Source organism: Anastrepha ludens, chromosome 2, assembly GCF_028408465.1.
Source record: "Anastrepha ludens isolate Willacy chromosome 2, idAnaLude1.1, whole genome shotgun sequence".
Classification (NCBI taxonomy): Eukaryota; Metazoa; Arthropoda; class Insecta; order Diptera; family Tephritidae; genus Anastrepha; species Anastrepha ludens.
The window spans coordinates 17039082-17061487 of NC_071498.1; the positions used below are offsets into that span (position 1 = coordinate 17039082).

Consider the following 22406-nt stretch of genomic DNA (forward strand, 5'->3'; position numbering starts at 1 on the left):
AAAATATAAAAATAGTATGAAAAACGGAGTGAACGGTGCTCAAACTTCGTATAAAGTTGCATTAATGAATTATTTACCTAAATTTTGGGAAATAAAGACAAAATATAGTGGGGTACGGTACTCCAGACAGGGCTAGTTTGCTGTGGCGGCAGCCCTTGGTCGGGGAAAACCCTTGTCATTCCGATAACGTAGAACCGGCTGTCATGGGAATGAAATAAAGTTATTAAGTGCTGTTATTATCGTGTAATTAATGACAGAAGATCAAAATCTTTGAGTTTTTTATTAATTTTAATCTTTATCTTTTCTTATGAATTAAAAAATATTGTGTTGAAGGGAAAAGTTGCGTCGTATTTTAATTCATGTGGCACCCAAACGCTTTACTTTAACACAAGCCGAAGAGATTTAATATGATCTCCAACAGTTGTATGATGAATGCCAAACTCCTCTGCAATTTCTCGACTAGTTAAATGTGGATTATTTTCCAACATGGATCGGAAACCATCATTATCGATCTTGGATGGTCATCCAGATCAACCACTCTGTTGGAGGCTCAAATCCTCGGTACGAAATTTGCTAAACCATCTTTGACAAGAGCGAATATTTACAATATATCTTCCAAATACCGCACACAAATTTTTACATGCAACCGATGCGTTACTTCATTTTAGGAATTCATACGAAATGCAGTGTCGTAAATGCACTTTATCTACTAGCAAGTTTTCCCCGTTAAATCAGCAATATTATTTACAAGAAAAATTACCTGCCTATTTAAAACATGACAGAACTTTCCCTCCAACGCAATAATTTCCCGCACATGTTTTTCCCTTTAAATCGGATAATTGATCAACGGTACGAAAGGACTCGTACAGCAGCAAAACAAATTCCCAATAACTCACTAACCGCATATTTTTCTCTTTATTTACAAAAAAAATTACCTGCCTATTTAAAATATGACAGAACTTTCCCTCCAATCCAATAATTTCCTGCACATGTTTTTCACATTAAATCAGGTAATGATGAACGGTAAAAAGGGCTTCTTTTATATTATACAGCAGGTAGAAAAACACGTGTGGCTTTGCCCATTGCCCCTTAACGCTGAAGGACAATCATATTTTTGCGGCCAGAAAAACCAAATTTCGTGTAATAATCGAAAATTTTATTTCACTGTTTTTTTTTTTTTTTGTTAATTTAAACTATACTTCCTAGTTGTTTCGGGAGATCGCGCAGAGTTCCGATCGTGTGTGCGAAAGAAATCGTATTCTCTGCGCGAAGACGTCGCATTGGTATTTTTTAAACCTTAAGTTATGGTGAAAAATTCAGCTGTTGCTTGTTTGCTATGAATTCACCTTGCCACTAGTACGGAAACACATTTTTTAGTTATGTGCGGTATTGCTCTTTTCTATTGTTTACCCTTTATAGGAAATTTGAATGTCGCTTATCAATAAAAAAGGTAATTATTTACTTTGAGCCAAGGTTGTGGCATTAGAATAATAACGTTTTGTACATTTTATTGGAAAGCAAAGTATTGGCAAAGTAGAAAACAAAGAATGAATTCGCCTTGTTTTGCTCTCGGCTGACAGCCACATGGACACGGCGAATGATTTACCATCTTTAATAGATTCACCTTGATATGAGCGGCATATGGAAAAATGTATAAAAAAAAAAAACAAAGCGGACACGTATTGGCCCCAGTATTAAAGATATAAAGAAGCAAATCGATTTTTTTTTACCGTTTAAAAGTTATTACCATAAAACACTTTTATTTATAATGTTGTTTCTTTCATCACTAAAAACGCGAAATGGAATACAATCAGGAGTTGAACTTCGGATTTCTTTACACTTGGTAATACAGTAGGTTCTGTTTTTATGCGGCTTTTTTTATGCGGTTTTGAAATAGTGCGGTTTTTTTTTAATTACAAAATGCATGTCGACCTATCGGGAATTGTACATATAAACAAGATTCTAAACCAGCTAAGCAAAAACTCATCACAGATTACATCAGAAATGCTAACCCTACAAGTATGGAAGATATATAAAGATATAATTTTCAAAGATACAATATTTTGTTTATGCGATTTTATTTAATTATTTCAGATTCATGCGGTCTATGGAACGTATCTATAGTAATAATATGGGACTAGTGCCCTTTTTTATGCGATTATTTCAGATTTATGCGGTTTTAGCATTTGAAACGTATCTATAGTTTTACTAGTAGAATATAGTAGTACTATAGTCTAGCTAGTAGAACTAGTAGCTTTTTTTATGCTGTTTTTTTTTTATGCTGTTTCTTGCGGAACGTATCTACCGCATAAAAACAGAACCTACTGTATATTTTATTAAAACTGGAAAGTATTGGCAATCACTTCGTTGTTAATTAATGAATTGAGACTGCTTATAAATTTTATTTATTTTTTCTTCTTTTCCCACTATCGTTCATTTGACAGCTCGTTCCGCACAATTATTTTTCGTGGTATTACAAACGTTTATTTATTATTTACTAAAAAAAAGTTTTGAATAAAAATGTTCAATCAGTAAAGAGTGTTTATAAGGGAATATTGTTGATTTTCGGTGTTTGTAAAGGGTTTTCCAATAACAGGTGTTATTTTATCATTTTTTGATATTTGACAAGTAGAAACTACGCCATTAATAAAAATGGAACGATACACGCTTAAACAACGTATTTAAATTAATAAAATTCACTATAAAAATGGTGAAAATTTGTGCCGTGCACGTCGCTCAAAAACAGCCGAAAATATTGCTGTTGTGGCCGAAAGTGTTGAAGAAAACCCAAGGTTGTTCATTCCTCGTCATTCTTTGGAAATAAGCATTCCACAAACCTCATTACACCATATTTTGCATAAAGATTTGGGTCTTAAGGCTTACAAAGTCCAGTTAACACAAGAACTCAAGTCGGGCGATCATCAGCAACGTCGTGTCTTTGCTGATTGGGTCGTTGAAATGCATGAAAATGATCCGGAATTCCATCGAAAAATCATCTTGAGTGATGAGGCCCATTTCCACCTCGGTGGCTTCGTCAACAAGCAAAATTTTCGGATCTGGGGCTCAGAAAATCCAAGAGTTATTGTTGAAAAGCCTCTATCCTCAACGTGTGACTGTTTGCTGCGGCGGAGTCATAGGACTTTACTTTTTCGAAACTGAAGCTGAAGCAATTTGCGCTATCGAGAGATGATTAACGTTTTTTTATGACCGGAATTGGATGGTATTGATCTGGACAACGTTTATTTTCAACGGGACGGCGCTGCGTGCCTCACAAGCAACGAAACCATTGATTTTTTATCAAAATAACTCCTCTTATTGGAAAACCCTTTATTATAGTAACAAATGGCTTTTTTGAAACTTATGCAAACTATTTGATTTTTTAAGTTAAAATTTTCATATTTATTCTTACTTAAAATTTATAAAAAAAAATAGGTATAAATAAAAAAAAAGCGTCTGATATATGAATTCATTGGTGTGTAATAATTTTTAAATTAAATCCATGCATTTAGCAAAACTTTCGTAGCCTAAACCTTAGAGCAGCTTTTTTTATAAAACAATATTTTAATATATGGGAAAATTTTCCCTTTGGCGCTTTGTTTATATTGTAAATCGAGGGTACTTCCAGATATTTTAAAGCCGGATGGCTCACGATTAAATTCTGATAGAAATAAAACGACTGGCTATTTTTACGATCCAAGCGGAAGTGACTTCCATTTTATTCTTTCTTCCATTTGTCATTTAGGGTTGCCTTATTTTACTTAATACTACATCTCTTCTTAGCATTACTCTACGTTTACATTATTGGGTGTATCTTATACTATGCCTACACTTACATTAACATACATTCCATCAATAGGCGACCTTAAGGGTTTTACAACTCGGCCAAACCTGATAAGTGATCGCCCTCGATCATTCGCGGTTCATCAAACTCAGAATAATCTCCTAGGGGATCACTTTCCAACTCTATGCATTCATCGGGTTGCTGAACCCACCTTTTTATGCGGTGAGCCTCGATAACCCCATCATACGGAAGCTGGGTGAGCTGACAACCGCCAATGTCGCGGACAACATACCTGTCGTTTCCTAAACTTTTGTGAATGACATAAGGACCTCGATATCGGGGTATAAATTTCTTGTTACTACCAGCCGTGGTGTCTACATTCCTTATGACCACATAATCACCTGGGATGTACTGGGTACTAGGGCTACCCTTTGAAGCCCGCTTAACGTCATACTCCTGCCTAGCTGTAATAGCCTTAGATGCTCTGTCTCGTATCTGGGTAAGATCTCGTTCGTAATCAGGACACAACATATCCTGAAAGTATTCGGTAAACTCATCCACTATTACTCCCCTTTGTTCCACGCCAAACAAGAGTCGACTGGGAGTATCCCTACAGGTACTGTAAATTGAGTTATTCATGGCATATTCCACCTCAAGTAATTTACTAACCCAGTCGTCATGCTTAATTTCATCCGTCAGTTTACCCAGCATCGTCTTTAGAACTCTATTTACTCTTTCTACCTGACCATTTGCCTGTGGAGAAGCTACCGCGACTTTTATATGACTTACATTTCGTTTCGTTAAAAATGAACTAAATTCTAAAGAGGTGAAACAGGTTCCTCGGTCAGTCACAATTCTCCTTGGTCTACTATAATAACTAAAGTACTTGTCAAGAGCATTAATAACTTCCTTAGCGCTTGTTGTATTACACGGATAAAGTTTTACGAATTTTGTGAAACCATCAACAACAACTAAAATGTGTTTACGTTTAGATCTAATCGATGGTAATGGTCCAAAATGATCCAAGTGGATCGTATCAAATGGCAAAGCAGTTTTGGAGATGGGATACAAAGTTCTTTCCTTATTCTGTGGGGGTGTGGCATACATTATGCACTTCAGACAATTTCTTACAAACCTTTCCACTTTTAATCTCATATTGGGAAACCAGTAGTATAATTTTAGCTTCTCATGTGTCTTTTCAGTTGCTAAATGACCCATTTTTTCATGTATCACGCGTATGACATTAGACTCCATCTCATGAGGTACGTATAGGGCCATCTTCCCGTCTTGATTTATTTTGTAAACAACCCCGTCCATTAGATCATAGTCAGTGACATTTTCGCGTTCCAAACGGTCTCGTATAGTCTTAACATGGTTATCTCGCTCTTGTGCGACTTGTATTTGGAATTGGATATCATCCACATCTATGATTAAACCTATCTGTCTCCTGCTTAATGCATCGACGTGGCCCATCGCAGCACCTCGCTTATGTCTTATTTTATAATTAAAGTTCTCTAATTCAAGGGCCCACCTAGCTATTCTGGGATTAAGCTGCCTCCTATCAAGAGTTAAGGTTAGTGAGTTGCAATCAGTTACTATTGTGAAGGGAATACCCTCTAAGTAAGTCCTAAACCGTCTCAATGCATATATGATTGCTAGCGTCTCCAGCTCAAAACTGTGGTATTTTGATTCTGCACTTGTTGCTGTTTTGGAGAAATATGATATTGGGTGAAACCTTTCATCGTCCTGCCGCTGCAATAGCACTGCTCCAAAACCTATGCTGCTTGCATCACAATGCAATTCGGTTTCCCTTTTGGGACTATATATGGCCAAAACTGGGCTCCGCGTCAGCCTAAATTTTAACTCGTTAAATGCGTCAATACACTCCTGATCAAACTCGAATCGCGCGTCTCTCTTAAGCAAGTTCTGCAAAGGTTTGGCTATCTGGGAAAAGGAAGGTACAAATCGGCGGAAATAAGAAAACAGACCTATGCATGACTGCAGTTGTTTTGAGTTAGTAGGTATAGGGAAATTTTGTATACTCTTAATATGGGAGTTGTTCGGCAGTATTCCTGTCCTGGTTACTGAGTACCCCAGATATTCGATTTCGTCATATCCAAATTTACACTTTTCCAGATTGAGTTTTAGTGCGCGCAAGGTAAGTCTGGTTAATACGGTTTTCAGCAGGTCTACATGTTCGTCAAATGTTTCGGTAGCGATAATAATATCGTCCATATAAATAATAATTTTCCTATTATCAACCATATCTCGAAAGACATGATTGATAAATCGTTGGAATACCGCAGGTGCATTCTTCAGTCCGAATGGCATTTTCAGAAATTCAAACTGTCCATTTGGAGTCACAAAAGAAGTTAATGGTATGGATTCAGGGGCCATATGCACCTGATGGAAACCGCTTTTCAAGTCTAATACTGAAAAATGCCTTTTATTTTGTAAATATTCGATACAGTCATCAATCAGAGGTAACGGGTAATTATCCCTGATGGTAAGTTTGTTAAGGGCCCTATAGTCTATGCACATACGGATTTTACCGCTCTTCTTTTTCACTAATACTACGGCTGAGGCATACGGCGAGTCACTCGGTCTTATGATCCCCTCTTCACGAAGTTCCTCAATGATGGATTGCACTTGGCTGCGCTCCAAATATGACAATCGGCGGGGGGCGGAATGAAAAGGAACGTCAGTTGTCAAATGAATCTTCATCTCATATTTGTATGGTTCGGGCTTTATTTTTGACTTTAAATAATTATCATTAATAAGCTGCTTTAATTTATCACGACAGATTTTAGTCATGTTAGGACACACGTCAACATTACATTCGTCAGATGAAAAATCAATATGGAAAATGTCAGGTACGTCAACGGCAGTGAACTCACCCAAAGACAAGGAATCATTTAGAATGATTTTACTAGCATGGTTTCTTCCTAACTCATGCTGTTCCGCAACTGCGATAAATGCATTCGAGTCGGTTACAGAATTTAAGCTTTTTGGCTCCATAAGGGACCGTATTTGAAACAACTTATGCTTACTATATTTCTTCAGTGCCTTTGATAATTTAATGTTAAACAACCCCAGGAAGTCACGGCCCAAAATAATTGGCATAGTCATATTTCTATTGGAAATTACATTTAATTCAATTTCTTCAATTTTCCCACAGTATTTAACAAAAGTTTTTAAAACATAAAGTATTTCAATATATTTCCCACCAATGCCTTTGCATTTTTGAACTGGTCTCTTTACACATTCCTTTTGGACCCCTTTAGGAACCAGTGACTCCTGGATAAGGCTAGTCGGACTACCGGTATCAAATAAAGCCATTAAATCTATAACTAAAGGTTCAACATCGGTTTTTAATACTATACTTACATAATTAAATGCGCCAACCACGTCATGGTCTGTATCCACTTGTACGGCAGCAACTTCTCGGGGCTTCAAAACTTTTGGTGGGTTCGGGCAGGATCGGTGATCGTGCCCCATCTTCCAACATCGGAAACAGGCGTCATTTGGTCGCATAGGGTAAGGGCAGTTGGGTTTGATGTGGCCATCCTTCGAACAATTGTAGCACTTTATTTTTTGTTCGGCTGCTGGTTTTGTTGTTTTGGGAGCTGCTGTCTGTGCCGTGCCAACTGCAAAATATTTGTTTTGGAAACGGATCACCAGCGTCTTGAATTCGTCTAAGGTTCGGGCCGTCATAAGGATATGCGAGTTTGGGACATTCCCGATTCCATCAATAATAAAATCAATAACCTCAAGATCGCTGACATTGGCTCGTTTTCCTAAGGCTTGCATTGTCAGCACATAACAGTGCAGCGACTCATCTTTCCGCTTCCAGCGACGTTGTGCCAACATCTTATATATCTCATGCCGTGTGACGGATATGTCGAATTCGTCTTTTAGCGCTTTCCTTAGCGCACCATAGTTCAACGCTACTGTTGTCGGTAGGAAAACTTTCGCCGTGCCCGTCAGCGAACGACGAAGTGCAAGCAGTTTAAATCGGTCGTCAGCTCCAGTCGATTCCATTAGATCCTCAAAATCTTTTAGGAATTGGTTCACCGTTAAAGTGACATCATCTCCACTGAATTTGGGGATGGCATGTTCAAGGTCCCCAAATTCCAGACGCCGTATACTCTGATTTTTCGGACGGCCTTCGAGTTCTTCGATTTGTTTGGCCAGCTTGAGAATTTCTACCCGCTTTTGCAAAGCTGCGATCTCTTCATCTAGACCAATAAACATACTAGTCCGTCCACAGTTTCTAATATTGGTAGCGTCAGCAGCGGCACGTACGTCAGCAGCGGCACGTACATCAGTAGCGGCAGAGTCAAAAACATCAGAAGCGGCAATAATATCAATAGCGGCAGTAGTATCAATAGCGGCAGTAGCATTAGTAGCGGCAGTAGCACTAATAGCAGCATTAGTGTCAGTACCGGCAGTGTCGTCAGCAGAGGTGAAAACGTCGGCAGTAGCAGTGGCATCAACAGCGGCAGTACCAGCAGTAGCGGCAGAATTTAAATTATCGTCATTTCTTGAAATTTCCGTGCTCCGAGTGGCTCCTACCACATCCCGCAGCAATCGGCGCAATTGGGTTGTCGTTGCTGTAGTTGGAAATTCCACACCAGCCTCAGTCAGCACGTTAGTTAGTTCTTGGCGAATATTTGCCATTATCTCGCAAAATATTAAAGTTATCTTTAAAATGTGTAGTTTATTGGGTTGCGTTTGCACAACCCCACACCTGAGTTGTAAATTGGTGGGTACTTCCAGATATTTTAAAGCCGGATGGCTCACGATTAAATTCTGATAGAAATAAAACGACTGGCTATTTTTACGATCCAAGCGGAAGTGACTTCCATTTTATTCTTTCTTCCATTTGTCATTTAGGGTTGCCTTATTTTACTTAATACTACATCTCTTCTTAGCATTACTCTACGTTTACATTATTGGGTGTATCTTATACTATGCCTACACTTACATTAACATACATTCCATCAATAGGCGACCTTAAGGGTTTTACAATATAAAAGAATATTTTAAAATATTGCAAACTTTCCCCATTTTTTCTGCCTATATACCTGATCAAATATTAATTAAAGATTCTATTTTAATAAGATTTTGTAAATAGCGGTTCCAATAAAGAATATGCCCCATTCTAAAGCCAATCCTATACATAAATATAATAAATTTGACCACCAAGATAAATAATAATACATATGTATGTATGTAAATCTTGCAATATCGCTACATTTCAATAGAATGGCAATACCCAACAATGTTTTGGTTAATTTTTCAAACTTTGTATACATTTTTTTATTTAGAATAAATTTATACAAGTGATTGCCAATATTTACCGAATTTGTTTCGTGAATCCAAATAATATAGGTATTATACTATGTAGAAGGAAGTGATGTTTGACCCCTAAGTATATTTACTTTCGTGTATATAGTCAGAGAAAAGAGCAACATTATAAGTGTTTTTTTGTTAACCCCTTGAACGACAATTTATTTTCACTGCTCTGGCAGACGATTTAATTTTCTTAAAACATATATATATGTATATACATATGTACATTGTCAGTTTGTTCAGGAAAGTTTATGACGAGCTTTAATCGCCATTACCATTCAAGGGGTTAATAACTTTTGAACTTATTTTAGCATTTTTGAATCTACCATTAATTTACACGTTTTTCTAAATTTCCATGAATATTTTCTTGCAATAACGATTAATTATCGCATTCACTAACACGCACAAACCAAAGAAACAATGTTGCTCTATCAAAAACAGGATTTTATTAATGGGCAATAGTTTTTTTAGGTGCGGCCGAAGGAGTTCTACGTAAAAATTCTAATGGCAGTGTAGCTGAAGTTGACCTGATTTTCACTTTTATTTTCTTGAAACGTGGCCGAAGGCCACCCATGAGGAAAGTTCACAAAAATTATCGTAGACGGAGTTCAACTGATGAGGGCTACTGCGTACATGGAAAAAAGTTCTGCATATATCGTCCCCTTAGTATTAAAATAGCCTATAAATTTTTTGATGTTTTGAGAAAATGAATTTCAAACTTTTTGTTGAAAGTAGCTCTCACTCAAATCTCGTTATGTCTGTAAATATTTATTATTTTTTGACTGACGTTTTGACCCACTTTGTGGAACTAGAATATGACAAAATTTTGACCACATATAAAATCGACGATGGAGAATCCAAAAATTCAATAAAAAAATAATAGCCTATGAGAACATAGGCTATTGTTATACTAAGGGGACGATATGTAAATTCTTTGCCTTCATTCACTAAAAAAAAAATTAAAACGTAAATAAAAATTATGGAAATTTGGCCCTTTTTCTAAAGGCCTCAATAGACCTACAGCAGGCCTCGATGGTTGGGAGTCACATTTTTAGAAATGGCAGTTCATACGCTATTAAAAAATTGTGTAGAAAGGTGCAACGTCACATTCTCTTTCACCCACCGGCCCATTAATTGTCGACCATATAGAAATGTTTTCCCAGTGAAATATTACTATTGCGTATTTAGTGATAGAAAAAAGCAACATACAAGTTTTTTCTTAACAATTTTTGAACGGTAAAAAAATTAATTCGCTCCTTCGATTATTAATGTTGAGTCTAATACGCATCGATTTTTTTCAATCAATTTTTCCATATGTACCACAAACTCGATAATTGCCATAAAAATAATATAAAATTTAATTTTACTCACTTTTCGTTTTGTAAACCTTTCCACCGCACTTTTCTATTTGGCTGTTGCACTGCAATATTTTCACTTTGTGGAGCGTATTCGTGTTTGTTTTTTTTGTAAACTCACAAATGGTTCTATTGCTCTCACTCTATCGTGTACTAAATTCCAGTTATGTCTGCGATTCGTGGTGTGTCGTTTCTTATACATATGTAGTTGTTTTGTATACGAACGCACAATGGCTGGCAATTAACGATTTTCCTTAATTTTCGTCGAATGGAAAAATTTCAAGAATTTTTCTTTCTACCCACTTTACGGAATATGGAAAACTTACTTTCGTTTAGATATGTTTAATTTTCAAAATTACAGAAAGTTGCCTTCACTATGCGCTACACTTGAGTTTTCGGTGTTAGAAACGTGGACACCGCGAATTGCCTTCTTTTTTGATCTTTTTTCACTTACAACCGCCTTTAAATTTAATAGGTGAAATTTAAAACTGAGTTAAACCAAAGAAAACGCTCTGTTATTTGAACTTTCTTTTAAAGCTTAATCTAACGTATCAAAGAGTAATGTTCCTGCTTTCCAAATCCGCACCGATCTTTCACAGCTCTTTAACCACACAAGGTTTAACGTTGCTTGGGCTATAATCGCAGAAGCCGATACCAAGTATTGATATTTGTTACGATTTTGCACTTATATTTTTCGATTTTTTTTTTTTTTTGTTTTTTTTTTTTTTTTGATAAATTATTTTCTATTTCAGTTGTTTATATGGTGTAGTTTAAACGTACCCAACTATTGTTAATGGTTTCTCACAATTTTGTTGCTAACCACTTGTGTAAAAATGCCGTTTTGTCAGATTTTTCACATTTGAACAGCACAGCTTCGATGCATCGATAGTCACGCGGTTCCAAAAACGACAACTTAAAACAATAGCGAGTTAAAAACAGATAGGTTATAGTTTATATTTTGATTTTCAACTATTTCATTCTTCTGATAACTTCAATCGTTGTACTTTTATATTATTTACAATATCAATCCTTGTCAATTCAATTTCGACTCCTTCCACGATTAGATTTTCGCGAAACTTATCTTGAGCAGCGTCAAGTAATGAATATCGAATCAAATTAACACAAATTGGCTATTTGTTATCCCAAACAATATTTTCACTATTTTACAATTTTTCTCTTTAATGCAATTACTTGCTTCGCTTGTGTGGTTTTCGCGTTTTAACACGCCTTCTCCGGTCTTAACATCATCACTACTCTTTCCAAACTTAAATTACAACTCATTATGACACAGCTCGTCTTTTAAACACCTATTTTCCACCGAAGCGCTACCAATTTAGCAGGGAATTTAACAATTCCCCCACACCAAATCACCACTATATATAACGGGATTTTTTACTGAAACTGGGTAATTTTAATTAAAGCGAGATAAAGTGGCAGGCCTAATTTAGTGTCGCCTTCACACTCATTGTTTATTGACAATTTACAGAGCACATCAGTTTATCTCTTTTCAATACGTGCGCTTGCTACTATTCTCTAAGTGCCCTGTTAGCCAAGACTTAAATAACGTAATTTTCGTAGAAGCGTAAAGATAATTACTCGGCTGTCATCTCGATTGCATGACGGACATTTTCGAAAGTTTTGCTTATAATATCTGAGTGCCTGAATCTAATTTAAAAATTATTAGACACAAATGTAGTAAATATATGAGCCTTTTGATTTGCAGTATTTTTTTATAAGTGGGGACTAAGAATTAACACAAATATTTAACGTTGAAAAGGCTAAATATTTGCATATGTTTAAAGAATGCCCTATTCCCGCTTATTTTACTTTAATATGAACAATACTCACTTATAAGCATTCTTTTTAGATTACACATTTGATTTAAAAATGTTCTTTTTTTTAAAAAAAATTCTCTATATTTCATTAAGATTTTTTTATTACGAATCTTCTTGTAAACTTTAATTGTACTGTGAAAATTAAACGAACGAGACGAATTGTCAAATGAACGATATTAATAAGAGCCTATCCAGACGATAGCGTTAATCGGGATTAAGGACTTAATTCAGAATTATCTCAGGAATCAAGTGCAACTAAAGCGAATTAGAAAAATTTTCGATGGCAATATTGCCGAAAAATGACAGTTAATATCTATTGTGAATGAAAAATAATGAAACTTTTAAAGAGAAGAACAAGTGAGACTGGATGCAATGTTAGCCTGCACTAACGCGTTCAAAATTATATTAAGAGTTTTGCAATTTGAGAAATTGGCTTTTGGGATTTTTTTAATAAATAATTATTTCTTAGTATCAGAATAAAATAAAATATTGCGCAATTTGTAGTCCAAATTTTGGACTGACGTTTCTTTTTATTTTTTTGAATATAAATGTATAAAATATACATATACACATACATATGTAACGATAAAACAACATTTTCATAAATATTATATTAAATGCTTGCTAGTTTCAACAATAATTTCAGTACGCTTTTCCTGGGATTCTATGGGGACCATTGGAGGTTGGGACTTTTATAGTTAGAATGGTGGGTTCTTCCTCTTTCCAATGTAGGTGTATGCCCCCCACCTGTTTACACGAAATGATTTTTAGGTAAATAGGAGTTTGGTATTTACCACCTGAAATGGAGTTAAACACTTATTATATTAACAATCGTAAACGAAGCCGCTTTCCATAGTTTCAATTTCATTCACCACGCTAGTCTAGACACCGATAACCTCTGTGTCATCCTCAGGGAGGAAGGCATTGATATCTGCTTCATCCAATAACCCTGGGTTCGGCAGTCTAAGATCATGGGCCTCCAGAGCAAACTCTACGATATTTTCTATGTCCAGTCGAAAGGTAAGCCTAGGGCTTGCATCCTCGTTAAGAATACTATTAATGCCTTCTGGATTTCTCATTTCAGCTCACCAGACGTGGTTTATGCATACATGCAAACAAATGCATTAAGAATTGACGGCAACCTCTAGCTTACTACTCCTGCATTTTTGACTTTAATAATAATAATAATAATCTCTATCTGCTATCCCTCAAGAGACATGGCAGTTAGCATCGTATTTCTCTGAACCTCGTGCAGATATGTCTATCCGCAACCCGGTCATCGGCTCCCTGACTGTTGTTAAAGGGGAATTGCACAACTTGTTTCTCATGAAAGCGCAGGAAAGATGGAGTTCCACTTCGTCGTGTGCTATTTCGAAAACGCTTTGGCTCCAGTACAATAGACGCAGGACTCTGGGTAATGTGGACTCCACGCCATCCAGAAAAGCTGGGTTTACCATTTAATTCCCTTTGCAGAAGTTGTGGGGACATTTCAGAGACTGTTATTGTTGTTGTAGCAATTTCTCTGTAAATGTCCGGGTTTGGGCAGCTATACGATTGTCACTGGATGCTCCTTTCTTCGACAGCCTGGGGTAGTGCGCCAACCTAACTCCCATCAATTTTCTCCATTAAATTAACAGCTCTGGTTGGCTGTAGATATATGCTTGTTGGAGGACTCATAATGGTATCAAAACGGCACTTTAGTGCTACTTGAGGAGTGCCAGATTTACCTGCCCAATATGGAATTTTTCTCGAGTAAAAAATAGAAGTTTTACTTATGGGTTTATTCTACATACAACTGAACAATTTGGACAAGATCCGTTTAAATTTTACAATAATTTGCAACTACTGCTGAATATAACTTGCACCTCCTTAAGATTTGAGACTCAACGGATCGCTAACTTATTAGAATAAACACAGTTATAAATGATTTACATGTAAGTTTGTACAATTGTATGTTATGAAAGACTAATAGTACCAATATCTTAAAATTTTTCATATTAAAAATCGATATCTTAATTTAAAATATGTACAAATCTTAAAATTCAAATAAAAGTACAAAGATTTTAATAATATAATTCAAGTATTTATTCCAGGATGCAGCATATCTGATTATCTGGCCACTAGAAATTTTGTATTTATAATGTGTTGTTTTTTTCGTTGAGCTCATCAGGCACCCAGGCACCAAATTTTTTAGTGAATCCCAATGAATGAAGGTGATTGAGAATCGTTTTATGATCGCAGTTCATTTTTTTCGCCAATTCATGACTGGTTTGGCGACCGTTCTCCTTAACAAGTGATTTGAGATGTTCTTCATCGAATTCAGAAGGCCTTCCGCTGCGGGGTGTGTCATCGACGTCAAAGTTACCATTTTTGAACTTTGCAAACCATTTCCTTGCTGTAGATCCGCTTATGACACCTTCTCCATATACTTCGCAAATGTCACGGGCTGCTTCGGAAGCTTTTTGACCTCGAAGAAAAGCAAAGAAGAGCAGGTGTCGAAAATGGTTATTTTTGCCTCCTGGGTATTCCATTTCTAAGCTGCAGAACAAATAATTAAATAACTCAAAAATGCAATACAAAAAGAGTTCTATCGAATGAATACTTACCCTTTGCCAAACAGCAAACAAATCTTTGTACCCAATGGTAACCCCAACCCAATATGTATAAATTAATTGAATTCAAAACTCGTGAATACTTTTACGAGAAATTAAGATTAATGAAATCCAATAGGTATCAAAGTCTGCTTGCCTCCAAATATTTATACTTGTCTTCATTAATGCTGTAAATCCCTGAAGTGTGTCAAGCTGCATGGGTGCGAGATGATATAATATTTATACATGGCTTTGCATTTCTGTATGTGAGCAGTAGGTTTTTAGCTGCTTATTAACTCCAAATTTGTGTTTCCGCTTTTCTTATTTAATCTACCATTGGCTTTCTTTTTATTATTTCCAGTTCCTTATTTATTTTTACTATTTATATCTAATTTATTTATAAAGTCAATGGCTTCGGTTAGTTGTACCAGAGAATGTTAAGTCGCTAATTTGCTCAATCTGACTTTTAAATTTATGGCGATGCCACTCTCTGTTAATTTGAATAAATAGAAGAAATCAACTAATTAAGGGGTCCCAACAAGTGGTCTAGAGCTCGAAAATTGAGGATATTTTCAGGATTTATTTTTACAATAAAAAAATGAAAAACGATATTTAAATTTTTAGCCTTTTATTTAACTTCTTTTACATACAAAAATGATTTTTTATTTTAATAATTTTAAAAATGGCGAATGGGGAGTTGACCTTCCCAAAAAATGAACCTGGACGGTGACGGTATTGTCCATTTAGGCTCTTTTATTTATCTGAAGCATAAAAACCCCAAAAAATATTAATGTCCCGTACTAGAATAAAAAAAGTGTGTGTATCGTAGTATACATAACAGAAGTGAAACTTTCAAGGCAGGCAAAGAAAGAGGGAGAGACCCGAGAGAGAATGAGAGAGAGAGAGAGAGAGAAAGAATATATATCTAAATAAATTCACAACATTTGCAGAGAATATAAATAGACAAAATTTACAAAAAACGGAGGAGGGTCGACCGGTGTAGGTAAACGTCGGACGCAAACCGTGGCAACAACGCGTACTACTACGAGCGTTTATTACCCGCACAAACGCAGTGATTCCAGGACCGCAGCAACGGCACAAATTACCGCAAGGCAATACCAATAAATCCGACGCCGGAATGGGGAGCACTTTATAGTACGCACAAGCACTAGCCTAACTAACTAACGGAAACAAAATTGGGACCAAAAAACGCCCCAAACACTAGGCACCAAGGAAATATAACGCCAAAAGGTACCAACTAAAAATATATTTCCTACAAGTTTGCACCACAAGGAAAAACTCAGGAAAAATAGCCTAAATTGTATCTAAGATATATATAAGGTATATCTCTCTCTCTTCTTTTCCTCTACGTTATATCTTTTTTCTCTCTCGCGGAACGAAAATGCCCAAAACGTTGCATGGCCTTGAAATTTTACTCTCCATTCTCGCTCGTCCATCGACGCCTAAGAAGTTTTACTCTAAAAACTTTTTCTTAATTTTGATGTTACACCGAGTAGTCGCACCAATTCGTTAGGCTACGGCGGCCGCCAAAAGTAGTTTCGAGATAAATGAGTTTAAAGTTTGAGGTAATGGGCTGTAGAAGCTATAATATTGGGAGTTTCCGCATGAAAATGTCACAGTATATTTTTAAAATACTATACTTTCGAAATGTCGAAAAAATAAAAAATTTAAATTTCTGAATTGCGCAATCATTGCCCCAAAGTGCAAATGTTTTAGATAAAAGTAGCAACTGTCGATTTTTTAAAGTTACTGAATGGTTTGGCGCAAACTAATCATTCCATTTTGTTTTTGTTAATCATCCCAAACCGGAGCTCTCCAAATTATCATAAATATGCATATGAGAGATTTTCTTTTCAAAAAAGTAAAGAATATTTAATATATATAAGCATTTTTAACATTAAATTTTCATATTCATTCTTAGTGAAAATTTATAAAAAATTTAATAAATTGATAATAATATATTAACTACATTTATGCGTAATCATTTTTAAATTAGGTCTAGATTAGAAAAACCTCAATATACCGATTCTCTTTTTGTGCTATAAAAATCTTGGTTTGTTAAGGAATATTGAAAAGTGCATACTGTAATATGGCAACTCGATAGCTCACTGACTTCAACCCTGATAAGCTTAAAAAACTTTGAGGTATCGGTACAAAACGTTTTGGATTCTGTGTTTTGTTTGTTTATTTATAAATAAATGTAAACGATTGCATGTTTGAACAAAAATAAAGTAACGTTTCAAGATGTTAGACGCCTCTGAAATGATAACATTCACCGAAAAATTGATCGAAGAGATTAAACATTACCCAATTCTATACGACCGGAGGGTCATGCGAGGCAAGGAGAATGTTGAAAAAGAGGAAGCGTGGATATCACTCACAGATCGTTTACCCGCTGATTTAAAACTCACAGGTTTACCTTTTTTGATAACTATAGTATTATAATGTGAAAATAACTATGTGTACCATTGTGGTTTTTGTAGTCGATGACACGAAAAAAAGATGGAGAACCCTGAAAGATTGTTATTCCAAATACCTCCGTAGTGGCAAAACAAATAATAGATTCGAAAAACGTTATCGATCATGGCGATGGTCTGGGCATATGGATTTCTTCAATTCGTATATGCTACACAATGACAGTGTGGATGGTGAACAGAGCACGATTTCAAAAAAGCCAAAAACGGCATATGGTCAACGGACAAGAGACTACCAAACACATATAGTAAATGAACGTTTTAGAAATCGAATAAACGAAGATGTAAAAGTCGAATTGTTTAGCAAACGGCCAAACGGTTATAAAAAACAATTGCAGAGCACACGAGCCAAAGGCGAAATAGATGAAGAGGTGTTGGACGAGGTGGATGACGAATCTTATCAAGCAATCGCTAATGCCGTATCCGAATATGCCAATGCTTCGCCAACTGATTGGGACCAGTTAGTTAATGACTCGGATACCGGAGGAAACATTCCTAATACGCCATCAAGGAGTATTGCGTCCATTGAACAAGAGAATTTCATCGATCCTTTGATGGGAAGGAGTTTCGATAGTATAGATTTAACATTTCTTGGTTATGCCAGCAGCATAAAAAAGCTTCCACCTCGAAAACAATCACTCCTTAAATTTGCTGTAGCGAAAATGATAATGCAAGAGGAACTGGCGCAGCAGAATGAGGATGAAAAGAGTTTATTGCTAAAAGGCGACATAAAAAATGATATTGAAATTGAAAGAATGTGATCCACTATCTACCCGGTTGTTATGTTGTACATTGTACTTCATTCAAAAATAAACATACCTATGTACTACATGTAGGCCTCAGCTAAAGGCTGAAATATTATATTATAATTAGGTTGCATATTTAGGTAAAAATACATGTCATGTAAGCTAAAATTTACTAGTTTCTTATGGAAAATGGGCCGATAGAGTAAGGAGTAAGCATAACATTTACCATTGTACGGGAAGAGGGAGTGTATAATACTGGTTAACCCCTCTTTAAACTTCTGCGACTCTTTGATCATCATGGGAAGTTTGTAGAGATATAGAGAATACAGCTGATTCTCTTTTAATACATAAGACCCAAAAATTAAAACAATCACAGAAAGTTTTCTAAATTGATATCTTTCATCCGGCAGGAGAAACATTTTGGGTTTGTGATGAATTCCTCAGTTAATTATGTATTGGGCTCCATGGATTATGCACCTGATCAACTCAACCAACAATCAGCTCACTCTTTTCAACTTTATAAGGAATTCCTCTCCTGACCCGTTCGGTTTTTTTCAAATAGAACTTGGCAGCTACACAGATGAGGTCTCGGACCTACTTCACGCTTCCTGCATATCCTCGACCGATAATTGACTCTAGTTCCCTTGGAACAGCATATTCACAGTTCGCCAATTCATCTTCCAGCTCGTTACTCTAAACACTACAATGTCTTAATACCCATACAAGCCAGCCTTGTTCCTCTTCGCGGCGGGATTTTGTCTCAGCTTACAATGCAGGATACTTTTTTAAGAGAAGCGAGCGTTTCCCAGATTTTGATCCGGTATCTGCGGCACCTCCGCTCAATAATCCATTCCGCTGCACTGGGATTATGAGGAAGGCAATTTTAATGAAGTTCGCGTGAGTGTAAAGGAGAATATCGAAAGGGGGAAAAATGCACACTGATCAAGCAGTCGAATTCAGAGATACCTTCAGAATTCTAAAAACAATTAAGATATACAGATTGTCTCATAAATCTTTTGAAATAAAAATATTTGACTAGGAAAAATGTTTGAAATGGATTTCGAAAGTAATGCGGGTATTTATTTATTAACTTTTATAACAAAACAACTCAAAGTACGTTCTCAAATGCAGTAATTAGTAATAAATCCACAAAATTAATCTACCCGTTCACATACGGCAGATTACCTCCAAAATTGACAATCAGCTGTCAATGCTACTTTGAAAAGTTTTTCTTCATAGACATTGCTTTGATGGAATATTTTGGTGTTTGGTTTGTTTAATTATTATTAACGATATGAAGAAAATACAAGGAGAAGGAATAGCTAATTCAATGCGCAATTCGCTACTAATAATACACAGTTGGAGGAAATCCGTTAGCGACGTTTACTGAGGTTGAAAAAAATTATGGCAGCAGTACGCATGGGAAATTCTATATTACATTTTATAATAAGTAATAAGAGGACAAAACGTTTATGAACACACGCTTATTTTCTGTTATATGAAAGCATAGTTAATAATTTTTTTTCCTCATTGCTTGTTTTAGCGGCCACAATGCAAGTAATGCGCTGACTTTTTGTGCGGGAGTAGGGATTGGAAGGCACCAGTATCAGCACCACAAACACCATTCACAATTTCAGCGGCCTGGCTTGCATTTTCATTATCTGAGAAAAACTTTAAAATGTACATAATCGATTTCTTTTGATTTTTCCTGTCCACAATAGGCATCCATCCCACTAAGGGAACCTTTAACGGCTTACATGAGATTGAAATTTGAATAGGTCGAGCCAAGGAGCACCACTTGGTTTTGGTGGCTCCGAAAACACTCAGACCCATTGTATTTAGAGCTCTGGAGAGAGGGTAGATAGTCAAGCAGGGAAGGAGAAAAGTATCAGAGAAAGAGTTAGGAAAGAATAAAGACAGAGATAGAGGTAGTTAGTCCTGTGAGAACTTTCCAGATTCTTTGACAAATCTGTAAATATCCTCCAGTTTTAGAGAACGAATATTACTCATTCTCACGACATCGGAACCCAAAACTCGTATTCTTGCTCTAGCAAAGGCAGGGCACTCACAGTGAAAGTGCTTAGTGCTATCCGCCTCTTCCAAGCAAGACAGGTACATTGGCTCCTCAATGATTCCAATAGTGGTCATATGTTGACCCCATGGGTTGTGTTCTGTAATAATACCGACCATCAACCGAACGCCTTTCCTTCCAAGTTTTAGTAGAAAGTTTGACAGCTTTCTGTTCGGAATTGTCACAAAACACTTTGCAATTCTTCACCGGACCATCGCTCTTTATGTAAATTGCCTACATAATCGCTGATCCAATTCATGATTCCTGTGGAACTGATTCCGATTATTGGCTCTGGCCCTTGTGGGGGAACCGCTGATCCACGGTTGCCTTTGTACATCTGAGTGTCCTGGAACCCATATAAGTACAAGCGTGTTCTGTCTTGCGTTAGAATTAAGCTCCTTGTTACATTCTTGAACAATCTTTGAGGTTTGTTTTGCGTTCTCCAGGGCATTCAGTGCAGCCTGACTGTCACTGATAACTTCAATCTGTTTCCCCCTCCATTTCCTCTCGATTATTCATTCGGCTACTTTCAGGATGGCGAAAATTTCCGTTTGGAAAACAGTTGCCATTTCCCCCATAGCATACTGATACTTATTACTATCGTTTACGTGAGCAATAAAATTTCCTTCCAAATGAAATTATGGGTATTAGGTCGTCTTTAGGTGCCAAAAACAGTGGATACTGCTCAGATAGCAACTTAAAGATTTCTTTGTGTCCCAAAGTTCCGTCTTCGTGCCAGAAACCATATTTATGGAGTTTAGTCATTGCTTTTATTGCTTCCTGTTGTATCTTAAGATCCAAGGGGAGCAAATCCAGCATAGCAATTAGAGCATCGCCGGAGGTTGCACTCATGGCACCCGTAATGCATAATCATACACTTCTTTGCAGCCTGTATAGTTCCCGAAGTGTGGACTTAACCATGCTCCGTCCATACCAGACCACAGAGGCGTAAGTGATGATTGGTCTGTTAAGTGCTGTGCATATCCATAGGATCACAGCAGGTTTCAGACGGCAGCTTTCACCAAAGGCTCTGCGGTATTGCTGAAAAATCTTTAATGCGCGGTTCACCTTCAATGAAACGCGTGTCTCCCAAGTCAGCTTCTTATTCAAGATTACTCCTAGATATTTAACTTCATCGGAAAGGCCAAGTGTCACACCTTTCAGTGTTGGAAGACTAAGTCCATCCAATTTCCGTTTTCTCGTGAGCAAGACTATGGTTGTTTTGTTCGGAGTAACGGAAAGACCTTGTCTCATGCACCAGTCATTGATTTTGTCCACTATCCTCTGCACTTTCGTGCAAAGCCTCCTTAGGGATTTATCAGATGTTAGTGCACAGACATCGTCCGCATATGCTTGGACATGAAAACCGAGTCCCTGCATCTCCGCTAGTAGATAGTCTACGACCAAGCACCACAACAGCGGAGAAAGGACACCCCCTTGGTGGGACATCCTTGCTTGGCCCTGACTTACTGTTCTTCCAAGCTCCTGAATGGTTCCGAAGAATATAAAAAATATAATAGAAAGGCAGAAGTTCACATTCATGTACTGCTAGCATGTTTTTTTATTAGTTTTTGTTATTTTCATAAACACATTAATTTTTTTTTTATTTTAATTCATTGTAATTCTAACAAAAATAATAGTGAAACATTTTGTATCATATTAATATTTTCGTGATAGTAATTTAAATATGCAAATACTACCAAAATAGAAATACAAAGGTTACATATATTAGTTTATTTTTGCATTTTCAAAGATCGTAGACATGTTATTCTAAAAGTTTTTCGATATTGAAGCGAATTTAATGTACATTTTACATTTTATTTTCAATAAGTGTTTACAGTACCCACGGACATGGATTTGTTAATTGTCCTTAATTTTCATTTATTAAATATTTTATTGGTTTGCAATATGAAATCATTTTAGGTAATCTACACGATATATGGGGTGTATTTCAAAGGGTTTCACGAATTGCTTTTTTTTTTAGTTTTTTAATATTGTTTAGTTGCTTTTATATAACATACATCACAGCATAACTTTATATATTTTTATTATGACTTAAATTTTTTTAGACACAAGCTATGTTTGCTTGTGCTTAAACTAAAAAAATATATCAATTTAATTGTTAGTAGTAAAGCAAATTCTTATAAACTTGAAAGCAGTCAAAAATACCATATATT

The 22406-nt window shown here is 36.2% G+C and overlaps 4 protein-coding genes and 1 long non-coding RNA gene across 6 annotated transcripts in view; 2 read left to right on the top strand and 3 right to left on the bottom strand.

The window, feature by feature from the left end:
- LOC128863671 (trinucleotide repeat-containing gene 18 protein) overlaps positions 1-11781 on the bottom strand; it is a 30897-nt gene extending 19116 nt beyond the window's left edge. The window contains exon 1 of the mRNA XM_054102946.1: positions 10508-11781. The gene's annotated coding sequence lies outside the window, so the exon portion shown is untranslated. The remainder of the gene's footprint in view (positions 1-10507) is intronic.
- Positions 3872-5254, bottom strand: LOC128862081 (uncharacterized protein K02A2.6-like). Its single transcript, XM_054104393.1, has one exon. The coding sequence runs from the start codon at positions 5252-5254 to the stop codon at positions 3872-3874; it is 1383 nt and encodes a 460-aa protein (XP_053960368.1).
- Positions 7030-10501, bottom strand: LOC128863663 (uncharacterized). Its single transcript, XM_054102933.1, has 2 exons — positions 7169-10501; positions 7030-7097 (listed from the first exon to the last, which is right to left on the bottom strand). Exons 1-2 carry the CDS (start codon positions 8459-8461, stop codon positions 7089-7091), a joined length of 1302 nt encoding a protein of 433 aa, XP_053958908.1. The 5' UTR covers positions 8462-10501; the 3' UTR covers positions 7030-7088.
- A 1228-nt stretch (positions 11782-13009) lies between the features above and the next one.
- On the top strand, positions 13010-13490 carry LOC128863676 (uncharacterized). Of its 2 annotated transcripts, none has more exons than XR_008454621.1 (3): positions 13010-13097; positions 13183-13346; positions 13411-13490. It is a non-coding gene; the product is annotated as an uncharacterized LOC128863676 (long non-coding RNA). The 2 variants fall into 2 exon arrangements; XR_008454619.1 differs by having other exon boundaries at positions 13035-13097; positions 13170-13346.
- Positions 13491-17051: 3561 nt separating this feature from the next.
- Positions 17052-18326, top strand: LOC128863685 (uncharacterized). The gene is made up of 2 exons (XM_054102969.1): positions 17052-17351; positions 17422-18326. The coding sequence occupies exons 1-2, from the start codon at positions 17183-17185 to the stop codon at positions 18171-18173; spliced, it is 921 nt and encodes a 306-aa protein (XP_053958944.1). The 5' UTR covers positions 17052-17182; the 3' UTR covers positions 18174-18326.
- Positions 18327-22406: the final 4080 nt, after the last annotated feature.

Coding starts and splice junctions, on each gene's coding strand:
- LOC128863685 (XM_054102969.1), top strand. CDS start 17,183: ATGTTAGACGCCTCTGAAATGATAACATTCACCGAAAAATTGATCGAA. Junction 17,352..17,421: donor CGCTGATTTAAAACTCACAG/GTTTACCTTTTT, acceptor TGGTTTTTGTAG/TCGATGACACGAAAAAAAGA.
- LOC128862081 (XM_054104393.1), bottom strand. CDS start 5,254: ATGGGCCACGTCGATGCATTAAGCAGGAGACAGATAGGTTTAATCATA.
- LOC128863663 (XM_054102933.1), bottom strand. CDS start 8,461: ATGGCAAATATTCGCCAAGAACTAACTAACGTGCTGACTGAGGCTGGT.